This window comes from Delphinus delphis, chromosome 15 (assembly GCF_949987515.2).
Source record: "Delphinus delphis chromosome 15, mDelDel1.2, whole genome shotgun sequence".
Classification (NCBI taxonomy): domain Eukaryota; kingdom Metazoa; phylum Chordata; class Mammalia; order Artiodactyla; family Delphinidae; genus Delphinus; species Delphinus delphis.
Genome location: NC_082697.1, coordinates 82,127,300 through 82,141,793, shown reverse-complemented (window position 1 = coordinate 82,141,793; position 14,494 = coordinate 82,127,300). Strand labels below are relative to the sequence as shown.

The 14,494-nt window shown below is 40.2% G+C and overlaps 1 protein-coding gene across 1 annotated transcript in view; it reads right to left on the bottom strand.

Moving 5' to 3' along the window:
- Nucleotides 1-13,427, bottom strand: part of KPNA7 (karyopherin subunit alpha 7) — a 32,173-nt gene extending 18,746 nt beyond the window's left edge. Inside the window, exons 1-2 of the mRNA XM_060033191.1 lie at nucleotides 13,362-13,427; nucleotides 11,148-11,273 (exon numbers count right to left, since the gene is read on the bottom strand). Of these exons, the coding sequence (XP_059889174.1) occupies nucleotides 11,148-11,273; nucleotides 13,362-13,427 (192 nt within the window). The remainder of the gene's footprint in view (nucleotides 1-11,147; nucleotides 11,274-13,361) is intronic.
- Between the last annotated feature and the right edge of the window lie 1,067 nt (nucleotides 13,428-14,494).

Genomic DNA, 14,494 nt, shown 5'->3' with positions numbered 1-14,494 from the left:
TCTACAAGAAGAGAGTTCTTCGGGTACTGGAAACTAGATAATAACCAAAGACATGAAGAAACCAGCAACACCAGAAAGGAAAATATAATGGTAAATATAAAAGACAGTATAGGGCTTCCCTGGTGGCGCAGTGGTTGAGAGTCCGCCTGCTGATGCAGGGAACACGGGTTCGTGCCCTGGTCCGGGAAGATCCCACATGCCATGGAGCGGCTGGGCCCGTGAGCCATGACTGCTGAGCCTGCACATCCAGAGCCTGTGCTCCGGCAATGGGAGAGGCCACAACAGTGAGAGGCCCGTGTACCAAAAAAAAAAAAGACAGTATAGTAGATAGCCTCATCCAACAGCAGGCAAACAGCAGAAGCAAGAAGAACTACAATCCTGCAGCCTGTGGAACAAAAACCACATTCACAGAAAGATAGACAAGATGAAAAGGCAGAGGGCTATGTACCAGATGAAGGAACAAGATAAAACCCGAGAAAAACAACTAAATGAAGTGGAGATAGGCAACTTTCCAGAAAAAGAATTCAGAATAATGATAGTGAAGATGATCCAGGACCTTGGAAAAAGAATGGAGGCAAAGATTGAGAAGATGCATGAAATATTTAACAAAGACCTAGAAGAATTAAAGAACAAACAAACAGAATGAACAATACAATAACTGAAATGAAAACTACACTAGAAGGAATCAATAGCAGAATAACTGAGGCAGAAGAACGGATAAGTGACCTGAAGACAGAATGGTGGAATTCACTGCTGTGGAACAGAATAAAGAAAAAAGAATGAAAAGAAAGGAAGACAGCCTCAGAGACCTCTGGAACAACACTAAATGCAACAACATTCGCAGTATAGGGGTCCCAGAAGGAGAAGAGAGAGAGAAAGGACACAAGAAAATATCTGAAGAGATTATAGTTGAAAACTTCCCTAACATAGGAAAGGAAATAGCCACCCAGGTCCAGGAAAGCGCAGAGAGACCCATACAGGATAAACCCAAGGAGAAACACGCCGAGACACATAGTAATCAAATTGGCAAAAATTAAAGACAAAGAAAAACTATTGAAAGCAGCAAGGGAAAAACGACAAATAACATACAAGGGAACTCCCATAAGGTTAACAGCTGATTTCTCAGCAGAAACTCTACAAGCCAGAAGGGAGTGGAATGATATACTTTAAGTGATGAAAGGGAAGAAACTACAACCAAGATTACTCTACCCAGCAAGGATCTCATTCAGATTCGGTGGAGACATCAAAAGCTTTACAGACAAGCAAAAGCTAAGAGAATTCAGCACCACCAAACCAGCTCTACAACAAATGCTAAAGGAACTTCTCTAAGTGGGAAAAACAAGAGAAGAAAAGGACCTACAAAAAAACCCCCAAAACAATTAAGAAAATGGTAATAGGAACAAACATATTGATAATTACCTTAAACATAAATGGATTAAATGCTCCAACCAAAAGACACAGGCTTGCTGAATGGATACAAAAACAAGACCCATATATATGCTGACTACAAGAGACCCACTTCAGACCTAGGGACACATACAGACTGAAAGTGAGGGGATGGAAAAAGATATTCCATGCAAATGGAAATCAAAAGAAAGCTGGAGTAGCAATACGCATATCAGATAAAATAGACTTTAAAATAAAGAATGTTGCAAGAGACAAGGAAGGACACTACATAATGATCAAGGGATCAATCCAAGAAGAAGATATAACAATTATAAATATATATGCACCCAACATAGGAGCACCTCAATACATAAGGCAACTGCTAAGAGCTATAAAAGAGGAAATCGACAGTAACACAATAATAGTGGGGGACTTTAACACCTCACTTACACCAATGGACAGATCATCCAAACAGAAAATTAATAAGGAAACACAAGCTTTAAATGACACAATAGACCACATAGATTTAACTGATATTTATAGGACATTCCATCCAAAAAAAGCAGATTACACTTTCTTCTCAAGTGCACATGGAACATTCTCTAGGATAGATCACATCTTGGGTCACAAATCAAGCCTCAGTAAATTTAAGAAAATTGAAATCATATCAAGCATCTTTTCTGACCACAACACTATGAGATTAGAAGTGAATTACAAGGAAAAAAATGTATAAAACACAAACACATGGAGGTTAAACAATACATTACTAAATAACCAAGAGATCACTGAAGAAATCAAAGAGGAAATCAAAAAATACCTAGAGACAAATGACAAGGAAAACACGACGATCCAAAACCTATGGGATGCAGCAAAAGCAGCTCTAAGAGGGAAGTTTATAGCTATACAAGTCTACCTCAAGAAACAAGAAAAATCGCAAATAAACGATCTAACCTTACACCTGAAGAACTAGAGAAAGAAGAACAAACAAAACTCAAAGTTAGCGGAGGAAAAGAAATCATAAAGATCAGAGCAGAAATAAATTAAATAGAAACAAAGAAAACAATAGCAAAGATCAATAAAACTAAAAGCTGGTTCTTTGAGAAGATAAACAAAATCGATAAACAATTAGCCAGACTCATCAAGTAAAAGAGAGAGAGGACTCAAATCAATAAAATTAGAAATGAAAAAGGAGAAGTTACAACAGACACCGCAGAAACACAAAGCATCCTAAGAGACTACTACAAGCAACTCTATGCCAATAAAATGGACAACCTGGAAAAATGGACAAATTCTTAGAAAGGTATAACCTTCCAAGACTGAACCAGGAAGAAATAGAAAATATGAACAGACCAATCACAAGTAATGAAATTGAAACTGTAGTTAAAAATCTTCCAACAAACAAAAGTCCAGGACCAGATGGCTTCACAGGTGAATTCTATCAAACATTTAGAGAAGAGCTAACACCTATCCTTCTCAAACTCTTCCAAAAAATTACGGAGGAAGGAACACTCCCAAACTCATTCTATGAGGCCACCATCACCCTGATACCAAAACCAGACAAAGATACTACAAAAAAAGAAAATTACAGACCAATATCACCGATGAATATAGATGCAAATATAGATGCAAAAATCCTCAACAAAATACTAGCAAACAGAATCCAACAACACATTAAAAGGATCATACACCATGATCAAGTGGGATTTATCCAGGGATTCAAAGATTCTTCAATATATGCAAATCAATCAATGTGATACACCATACTAACAAATTGAAGACTAAAAACCATATGATCATCTCAATAGATGCAGAAAAAGCTTTTGACAAAATTCAACACCCATTTATGATAAAAACTCTCCAGAAAGTTGGCATAGAGGGAACCTACCTCAACATAATAAAGGCCATATATGACAAACCAACAGCAAACATCATTCTCAATGGTGAAAAACGGAAAGCATTTCCGCTAAGATCAGGAACAAGACAAGTATGTTCACTCTCACCACTATTATTCAACATAGTTTTGGAAGTCCTAGCCACAGCAATCATAGAATAAAAAGAAATAAAAGGAATACAAATTGGAAAAGATGTAAAACTGTCACCGTTTGCAGGTGACATGATACTATACATAGAGAATCCTAAAGATGCCACCAGAAAACTACCAGAGCTAATCAATGAATTTGGTAAAGTTGCAGGATACAAAATTAATGCACAGAAATCTCTTGCATTCCTGTATACTAATAATGAAAAATCTGAAAGAGAAATTAAGGAAACACTCCCATTTACCATTGCAACAAAAAGAATAAAATACCCAGGAATAAACCTACCTAGGGAGACAAAAGATCTGTATGCAGAAAACTATAAGACACTGATGAAAGAAATTAAAGATGATACCAACAGATGGAGAGATATACCATGTTCTTGGATTGGAAGAATCAATATTGTGAAAATGACTATACTACCAAAAGCAATCTACAGATTCAATGCACTCCCTATCAAATTACCAATGGCATTTCTAACAGAACTAGAACAAAAAATCTTAAAATTTGTATGGAGACACAAAAGACCCTGAATAGCCAAAGCAGTCTTGAGGGAAAAAAGCGGAGCTGGAGGAATCAGACTCCCTGACTTCAGACTATACTACAAAGCTACAGTAATCAAGACAATATGGTACTGGCACAGAAACAGAAATATAGATTAATGGAACAAGATAGAGGGCCCAGAGATAAACCCATGCACCTATGGTCAACTAATCTATGACAAAGGAGGAAATGATATACAATGGAGAAAAGACAGTCTCTTCAATAAGTGGTGCTGGGAAAATTGGACAGCTACATGTAAAAGAATGAAGTTAGAACAATCCCTAACACCATACACAAAAATAAACTCAAAATGGATTAAAGACCTATATGTAAGGCCAGACACTATAAAAACTATTAGAGGAAAACATAGACAGAACACTCTATGACATAAATCAGAGCAAGATCCTTTTTGACTCACCTCCTAGAGAAATGGAAGTAAAACCAAAAATAAACAAATGGGACCTAATGAAACTTAAAAGCTTTTGCACAGCAAAGGAAACCATAAACAAGACAAAAAGACAACTCTCAGAATTGGAGAAAATATTTGCAAGTGAAGCAACTGACAAAGGATTAATCTCCAAAATTTACCAGCAGCTCGTGTAGCTCAATATCAGAAAAACAAACAACCCAATCCAAAAATGGGCAGAAGACCTAATAGACATTTCTCCAAAGAAGATATACAGATTGCCAACAAACACATGAAAGAATGCTCAACATCACTAATCATTAGAGAAATGCAAATCAAAACTACAATGAGGTTATCACCTCACTCCAGTCAGAATGGCCATCATCAGAAAATCTACAAACAACAAATGCTGGAGAGGGTGTGGAGAAAAGGGAACCCTCTTGCACTGTTGGTGGGAATGTAAATTGATACAGCCACTATGGAGAACAGTATGGAGGTTCCTTAAAAAACTAAACATAGAATTACCATATGACCCAGCAATCCCACTACTGGCCATATACCCAGAGAAAACCATAATTCAAAAAGACACATACACCCCAATGTTCATTGCAGCACTATTTGCAATAGCCAGGTCATGGAAGCAACCTAAATGACCATCGGCAGATGAATGGATAAAGAAGATATGGTACATATATACAATGGAATATTACTCAGCCATAAAAAGGAATGAAATTGGGTCATTTGTTGAGATGTGGATGGATCTAGAGAGTGTCATACAGCGTGAATTAAGTCAGAAAGAGAAAAACAAATATCGTATACTAACGCATATATGTGGAACCTAGAAAAATGGTACAGATGTACCGGTTTGCAGGGCAGAAATTGAGACACAGATGTAGAGAACAAATGTATGGACACCAAGAGGGGAAAGCGGCAGGGGATGGGGCAGTGGTGGTGTGATGAATTGGGGGATTGACATGTATACACTGATGTGGATAAAATGGATGATGAATAAGAGCCTGCTGTATAAAAAAATAAATAAAATAAAATTCAAAAAAAAAGAAAAATGAGGAAATGCATAGAACAGACCTGATCCAACACACAGCTTGGAGCCAAAAAAAAATTAAATAAAATAAAAATAAATAAATAAGACAGTATAAATGTATTTTTTATTGTCTTTCTTCTGACTTAAAAGACAACTGCATAAAGCAATAATTATAAACCTATATTAATGGGCACATGATGTGTAAAGAGGTAACTTGGATGATAATGAGAGCAAAAGCAGGGAGGGAATAAAGTTATATAGGAGTATTGTTTTATATACTATTGAAATTAAAATGGTATTACTCCAAACTAAATAACCAATGGATAAAAAGAAGAAAATTCCAGGGAACTTAGAAAATACTTTGAGATGAATGGAAAAAAAAAACATACACTATACCAAAACCAATGAGATGTAAATAAAGCAGAGCACAGAGGGAAATATGTAGCCATAAACGCAAGTATTGAAAAAGTAGAAAGCTCTCAAATCCATAACCTAACTTCCTACTTTAAAATATTAGAAATGAAAGAAAATCAAACCCAAAAATATTAGAAGAAAGGAAATATTAAATACTAGAGTGGAAATAAATGAAACAGAATGAAAAAAATAGAGAGGAAAAAAATAATCAATGAAACCAAAAGTTGGCTCAAAAGAGCAATGTAAATGACAAATCTTTAGCTACACTGACCAAGAGAAAAATAGGTGAGACTCAAGTTACTAAAACCAGGAATAAAATTGGGAACATTACTACTGAATTAACAGAAATAAATAAGGTTAGAGACACTATGAAAAAAGTATACAAACACATTAAATAATCTAGATGAAAGGGACAAATTCCTAGAAACACAAACCAAAAGTGGTTAAAAAAATAGAAAATCTGAATAAACAAGAGATTGAATTATTAATTTTTTTTAAATTCCACAAAGAGAAGCCCAGATACAAAAGGTTCCACTGGTAAATTTTTACAAACATTTAAAGAAGAAATAACAGCACTCCCTCATGAATGCTTCCAAAAAATAGAAGAGGGAACTTTCTAGCTCATTCTATGAGTCCAGTATTACCCCAATATCAACTGGACAAAGATATTACAAGAAGTACAGATCAGTATCCCTCATGAATATATCTTAAAATCCCCAACAAATTCTAGAAAACAAAATGCATCAACACATGAACAGGATTATACATCATAATCAACTGGGATTTAACCCAGGAATGCAAGGGTGGTTCAACCTATGAAAATCAATGTAGCATACCATATCAATAGAATATACGGGAAAAAAAAACACGATCATCTCCACAACTGCAGGAAAAGCATTTGACAAGATCCAGCACCCTTTCATGATTAATAAAAAGGAAAAGCATTCAACACAAACTAGAAATAAACGGGAACTTCCTCAATCTAACAAAGGCATCTACAAAAAACTCACAGCTAGCGTCATACTCAATGGTAAATGAATGAAAACTTCCCCCCTAAGATCAGGAACAGCACAGGATATCCACTCTTGCCACTTTTATTCAACACAGTATTGAAGTTCAAGACAGGTTAATTAAGCAAGCAAAAGAAATTAAAGGCATCTAGATTAGAAAGAAAGTAGTAAAACTCTCTCTGTGTGCAGATGACATGATCTTGAATATAGAAAATCTTAAGGAACCCACACACCAAAATTTAGAGCTAATAGACAAGGTTCAGCTAGGTTTCAGGATAACATACAAAGATCAGTTGTATTTCTGTACACTAGCAATGAACAATACAAAATTGAAATTAAGAAAATAAGTTTATTTACAGTAGCATCAAAAAGAATAAAATACTTAGGAGTAAATTGAACTAAAGAAGCACAACGCTTATATGCTGAAAACTATTTTTAAAAATTAAAGAAGACTTAAGTACATTGAAAAATATCCTATGTTCATAAACTGGAAGACTTAACATTGTTAAGATAGCAATACTCCACAAACTGATCAATGCAATCTCCATCAAAATCTGAGCTTCCTTTAGTGAAAAAATTGACAAGCCAATTCTAAAATTCATATAGAAATGCAAGGGATCCCAAAGAGCCAAAATAATCTTTGGGGAAAAAAAGAACAAAATTGGAGGACCCACAGTTTCCAATTTCAAAACCTACTACAAAGTTACAGTAATCAAGTCTGTTGTGCTGGCATAAGGATAAACATATAGATCAATGGTAGAAATTTCATAGTCCACAAATAAACTCTCACATTTATGGTCAACTGATGTTTGACAAGAGTGTTAAGACCATTCAATGGAGAAAGAATAGCCTTTATGGTGCTGGGACAACAGGACATCTATATGTAAAACAATGAAGTTGGACCCCTACTCATACCACTTACAAAGATTAACTCAAAATGGATGAAAGACCTAAACATAAGAGCTAAAACTATAAAACTCTTAGAAGGAAACATAGGCATAAATCTTGGTGACTTTGGATTAGGCAATGGATTTTTAGATATGATACCTAAAGCACAAGCAAACCAAAGACAAAATATAGATAAATTGGACTGTTTCAAAATTTAAAACATTTGTGTTTCAAAGAGTCTATCAAGAAAGTAAAACGAGAGCCCACAGAATGGGAGAAAAGATTTGCAAATCACATAACTGCTAAGGGTCTAATGTTCAGAATATATAAAGAGCCCTTTCAACTCAATAAAAAGACAAATTGGGCTTCCCTGGTGGCGCAGTGGTTGAGAGTCCACCTGCCGATACAGGGGACACAGGTTCGTGCCCCAGTCTGGGAAGATCCCACATGCTGCGTAGCGGCTGGGCCTGTGAGCCATGGCCGCTGAGCCTGCGCATCCGGAGCCTGTGCTCCGCAATGGGAGAGGCCACAACAGTGAGAGGCCCGCATACCGCAAAAAATAAAAAAAAAAAAAGACAAATTACTTGATTTTAAAAATTGTCAAAGGGTTTGAATAGACATTTCTCGAAAGGAGATATACAAATAGCCAGTAAGCACATGAAAAACGGCTCATCATCATTAGTCATTAGGAAAACATCAAAATTACAACAATACAACCTTCACACCCATAAAATGGCTCTAACCCAAAAATGAATAATAACAAGTGTCGGTAAGGATGTAAGAATGTACAGGGATGCAGCTGCTTTGGAAACAGGTTTGGCAGCCTATCTGTTTCCTATTTGTACTGTAAAAAATTACCAGAAATTTAGTGGCTTAAAACAAAGTTACGGTTCTAGGGGTCAGAAGTTCATGATCAGTTTCATTGGACTAAAGTCAAGATGTTGGCAGAGCTGTTTCCTCCTGGAGGCTCTGAGAGGAGAGTCTATTTTCTTGCCTTTTTCAGTCTCTAGTGGGGCTTCTTGTGTTGCTTGGCCTTTGACCCCTCCCATCTTCAAGGCACTACACGCTCATGTCTGCTTTTGCTCTGCCTTGTCCTTCATCCTTCTTATTATTATAAGGACAGATGGGACTACATTGGGTCCATCCAGATAATCCAGGATAATTTCCACATCTCAAAATCCTTAATCTGGGGACTTCCCTGGTGGCGCAGTGGTTAAGAATCCGCCTGCCAATACAGGGGACATGGGTTCGAGCCCTAGTCTGGGAAGATCCCACATGTTGTGGAGCAACTAAGCCCGTGTGCCAAAACTTCTGAGCCCGTGTGCCACAACTACTGAAGCCCGCGCACCTAGAGCCCATGCTCCACAACAAGAGAAGCCACCGCCATAAGAAGACCGCGCACCACAACAAAGAGTAGCCCCCACTTGCCACAACTAGAGAAAGCCTGTGCACAGCAACAAAGACCCAACACAGCCAAAAAAAAAAAAAAGAAAGAAAGAAAAATCCTTAATCTAACCACATCTACAAAATCCCTTTTGTCATATAAGGTAACATTCACAGGTTCTGGGGATTAGGATAGGGAGATATTGGGGGTGCGGGGACATTATTCAGCTCACCACAAGCACTGCCTCAAAGAGTTACACTTAGAATTATCATACGACCCAGCAATTCAACGGCTACATATACCTGACAGAACTGAAAATATGTCCAGACAAAAACATGTGCATAAAACGTTCATAGCGGGGACCTGGTGGTCCAGTGGTAAAGAATCCACCTTCCAAGGCAGCGGGCGAGGCTTCGATCCCTGGTCAGGGAACTAAGATCCAACATGCCACGGGGCAACTAAGCCCATGCGCCACAACTACTAAGCTGGCGCACCTCAACAAGAGAGTCTGCGTGCCGCAAACTACAGAGCCCACGCGCCCTGGAGCCTGCACGCCACAACTAGAGAGAGAAAACCCACACGCCACAACTAGAGAGAGAAAACCCACACGCCACAACTAGAGAGAAGCTTGTGCACCGCAACAAAGAGCCAGCGTGTCACAACGAAAGATCCCGCATGCCTCAAGGAAGGTCCTGCATGCCACAACTAGGACCCGATGCAGCCGAAAATTTAAAAAAATAAAAAATAAAAATAAATTTTTTTGAGAAAAAAAAAAAAGTTCATAGTGGCATGACTTATAACACCCCCAAAATGGAAACAATCCAAATGTCCATCAACTAATGAATGAATAAACAAAATGTGGTATACAATGTAATATTATTCACCCACAAAAAGGAAAGTACTGACACACATGCTACAACATCAATGAACCTTGCAAACATTCTGCTGATGGAAAGAAGCCAGGCACAAAAAGCTACGTATTATATGATTCCCTTTATATGAAATATCCAGAATAGGTAAATCCACAGAGACAAAGTAGATTCATGGTCACCAGAGGCTGGGGGAAGGAGGAGTGAGGAGTGACTGCTTCGTGGGTGTGGGGTTTCTACTGAGGTGATGAGTATGTTCTGAAATTAGTAAGCGGTGATGGTCTCACCACCGTGTGAGCATACTAGAAACCACTGATTATATTCTTTAAAAGGGTGAATTCTGTGGTATGTGAATTAGAATTTTAAAAGGAACATGCTAATATAGGATAAAAAAGAAAACTCTTTCATAGTTGTGTTTCACAGTTTCATCTTCCTTGGGTGGCAGGAATCCTAGGGACTCCTCTAGATGAATGCAGCTGGGTAGAGTAGGGTTCAGAGTCCTACGGCAATTCAAAGAATGATCACAGCCATCCCATTTGGTGGACAGTAGAACATCATGGGATCCACTTGCCCAGATTGAACCAATCTCTGTCCTCTAAGAGGCTTAATCCTAGCAGGATGCAAGGATGCACATGGATAGCTAACATAACAGATCATAAAAGACATGAAGACACAACACCATCAGAGTTCTAACCCTCCTAAGTCAGGGCATTCAGCAAAAGATTCACCACAACAATATTGGCCTGGAAGTACCCCAGGATTTGCCTTGAGTGAGGTTGGGGCGGATGGAGAATGGAAGCTAGATGACAGCATTCAAGTCCTAGGTAAGACGAGACACGTCGAGTGACTATGTGCCTCCAGTGAGGGAGAACCTCCATGACCCCTCATTTCCTGTTTCCAGCTGAATGGCAGCAAGTGAATTTTCAATGAGAGGCAGCATCTTCTCCACCCCCTGTTAGAACATAGATCCCAGACTCACGGCCACAAAGCTAATGACACTTAGCTTTCTGAAAACACCAGTTTAGTTCTAATCACCATCTCTCCACCCCTTTCCTTAAAGGAACTCCATTAGAGCTTGCAAGTTCTGACTCAAACATTTTCAACGCAGAGAAACTTACTAAGGATGTATTTTATACCCAACTGCTCTAAATGCCATGTTCCCAACGTACCCGTTTGGTCTGTTGCTCAGAAGCGTCAGGGGAGACATCCGTGATGTTCCTCCTCTTCAAGGACTGCTCATCCTTCTTGGCTTTCCGGAGCTCCAGGCTGACTGCTATCCTCTGCTGCCGCCTCATCTAATGAGGAAAAGAAAGGGAGCCCTTAGAGCTGGGAAGTCAGGTTGTCACCCTGTTTAGCCTTTAGAGCACACTTCAAAGCATCCAATTTCACTTTTACAGATGCAACAGGCTGGAAGAGTTCAGATCACACAGCTAGTCAATAGTCAGCTCAGTTAGCCTCCTCTGCTTCTTTCTCCTCCTCTACCACCTCTAGAGAGATCATCAATCTTCCTCTCAAAGTGAAGGAAGACCATTTACACCCATTGGCCAGCCAGGATTCTCAGGTGTAGAGACCTCTGAGCAAAGCATCCCATTGCCCTGAATCTGAGCACATCTTCATTGGTGCTGATTACTTCCAGAGAAGCAGGCCTGTGCCTTCTAGCTGTGGGCACCCAGGTAGGGCAGGGAACTGAAGGGAGCACCCCAGCTCCAGGTGTCCTTGACCATTTCCACTGTTGGGAATCAGCCTATAAGTCATTCAAACCTTGATCCAATCCCAAGAGTTTTACTTGTACACCAGACTGAGGAAGATGGAAATTCTAAAAACAAACCCCCCTTTTCTTCTTTTATCAGGCAAAACTCAGACCTTACAGTATTGAGAATCCTGGGGAAATGACCTAATCTTTATGGATAGATGAGTTTTGGGTTGAAGACTTTAAAATATTAATTATAAGGAAGTCAGTGTATATTAGATACTTCTGGTTCCTTAAAGGAGCTATTTGAGCCTTGCTTGAAACTAGGGTCAATGGGAATTCCCTGGTTGTCCAGTGGTTAGGACTTGGTGCTTTCACTGCTGGGGACCGGGGTTCAATCCCTGGTCGTGGAACTAGGATCCTGCAAGCCATGCGGCACAGCCAAAAAAAAAAAAAAAGAAAAGAAAATAGGGTCATTGTGGTGTTATCCGGAAACGTGGGGACACACTGGGGGCCTATGGAGCCAGTTGTCATGTTGCTCCCATCACTAAGCGGCCCTTCCCCATAGAGAATTTGGTACCTTTGGCTTCTACCTTCTCATTTCCTGGCCCTTCCTGCTGCTGTCCCCATAGAGGGTTTGATTTCTTTGTTCTAATTGGTTTCCTTTAATCTGCGGTGGTCTTGGAAGCCAGACAGCCAAGCTTGTTGGAAAGGGTGTAAGTAAGAGGGATTTGGCTTTGGACGGTGTTCAACTGGGTGGCTATGCCCTTGTGCTCTCCTTATCCTCGGCTGCCTTTCAGATTCCCAAGGTGTAGCCAACTTGATATGTCAGTCAAGATACACAGATATAGGACACAGAGCTAGACAGAAAACTTGGAGACCAGAGAAGCTGAATGAGAGATTCACACACAGCACAGCCTCCCTGGCCCAGCCCTCGTGCTCATCCCAGTAGAGAGAGCAGTCTGGACTTTTCACCTCTGAGTCCTATTTCTCTTCAAGGCATGCTGGTTGGTACCTGTATTCCCAACATCTTAGCTCCTTGGTAAGCCCCCTTGACATGCAGAGCTGCAGGTAAGCATCTATATACCAGGTACTTGATGATGCTACCCAGGTCCTAAGAGGTAGGTATCAGCCCTGTTTTATAGATGAAGAAACTGAGGCTCTGAAGTTCAATAGTTTCAAGATCACATGGAGACCTTGATCTGAGTCTACAGTTGTCCGACCAAGTCCATGAGGTTTGATCCTCCCCACCTTCAATATTTTAGTATGAGATTTTCAGATATACAGAAAAGTTAAAAGGATTATTCAATGAACATCCATGCACTTACCCACAATGAACATTCTGCTATACTTGCTTGTTCACCCCATCTAGCCCACTCTCCATAATTCTTTTTCTTTTTCTTTTTTTTTTTTTTTTTTTGCAGTACGCGGGCCTCTCACTGTTGTGGCCTCTCCCGTTGCTGAGCACAGGCTCCGGATGTGCAGGTCCAGCGGCCATGGCTCATGGGCCCAGCCGCTCCGCGGCATGTGGGATCCTCCCGGACCGGGGCACGAACCCGCGTCCCCTGCATCGGCAGGTGGACTCTCAACCACTGCACCACCAGGGAAGCCCTCCACTATTTTTAATGCATTTCAACCATGTGCTTTTTACTGCGCCCATCCTTGATAGAGTAAGGTATTGCTTCATACTCACAGATGCATCTTTGCCACGATACTTAAATTTTCTCAGCCTCTCTTCCGGAGCTTCTAAAGTCGGCATATTGACTAGAAGAAGTAAAGCACCTGTAGGTAGGACAGTTCCAAAGAGATTTTCAGTGCCCAGTATGTGGTTACTATGTAAAAGCCATCCGGGCTATAAGCCCTTAAAGGACCCACGGTGGAACAGAGAGCAGCATCCACAGGCATCACATGCCAGTTCAACAGGCAATGAGCATCATGGGAACTCAGAGGGGACCAGCCCTGGGCTACAGGAGTAAGGGATACCTTTTCAGGGGCAGTTTGGCTTGAGCTGGGCTTTTGATGGCTAGGGTAGGCTGGAAGGAAAGCACAGAACCCTTCCATGTGGCTGGGTCCAAGGAGTTCTGTACAGAGCATATGTACAGGATGCTGAGGAGCCCAACCAGGCTATGACAGGAAGATGGTCCTCTTCTCCTACATCCAATCCACCAGCACATTAGTACAGGACTGTCTCAAGTATGTCCCACTCCTAATTTTTTAGAGGACTTCCTCCACCCTGGTCCAGCCCACCATCACCTTTCACCCACACTATGGCAACTGCCTCCAAACTCTACTCCTTGCTTCTACCATTGCCTTATCCCAATCTGTTCTCTACACAAAGCCATGTGATCTTTTAAAAAGAAACTGACCATGTAGTGTCCCCCACTTTTTTCCCACCCTCTAGTGGCTGGTTGATCTTAGAAGAAAACTCAAGTTCACCATGATGCCCACCCTACGTGAGCTGGCCTCAGCCCACTTTTACCCAACGATTCTTTCCTATCTAAGAAGCTAAGCATCTTCCCAATCTGTCTGTTTCATTTTCTCCATAGCTTTTACCACAACTCAATATTTTCTTGTTAGTGCATCTTCCCCTCCATACTCCCGAGGACAAGGGGACCATGCGTGTCTTAGTTATGATTCCTCAGCCCCTTCACAATGTATGGCATGTAGTAAGTAGGTACTCAAATATTTGTTAGAAGAGGGTGGTGAGCGATAAGCTCACAAAGGGAGTTAGCCCTCCATTAGAGGAGGTTATTCAGATCAGGGCAAGTTTGGACTTCCTACAGGGCAGCAGGGAATAACCTTCCTTACAAGCATGCAATGAATATT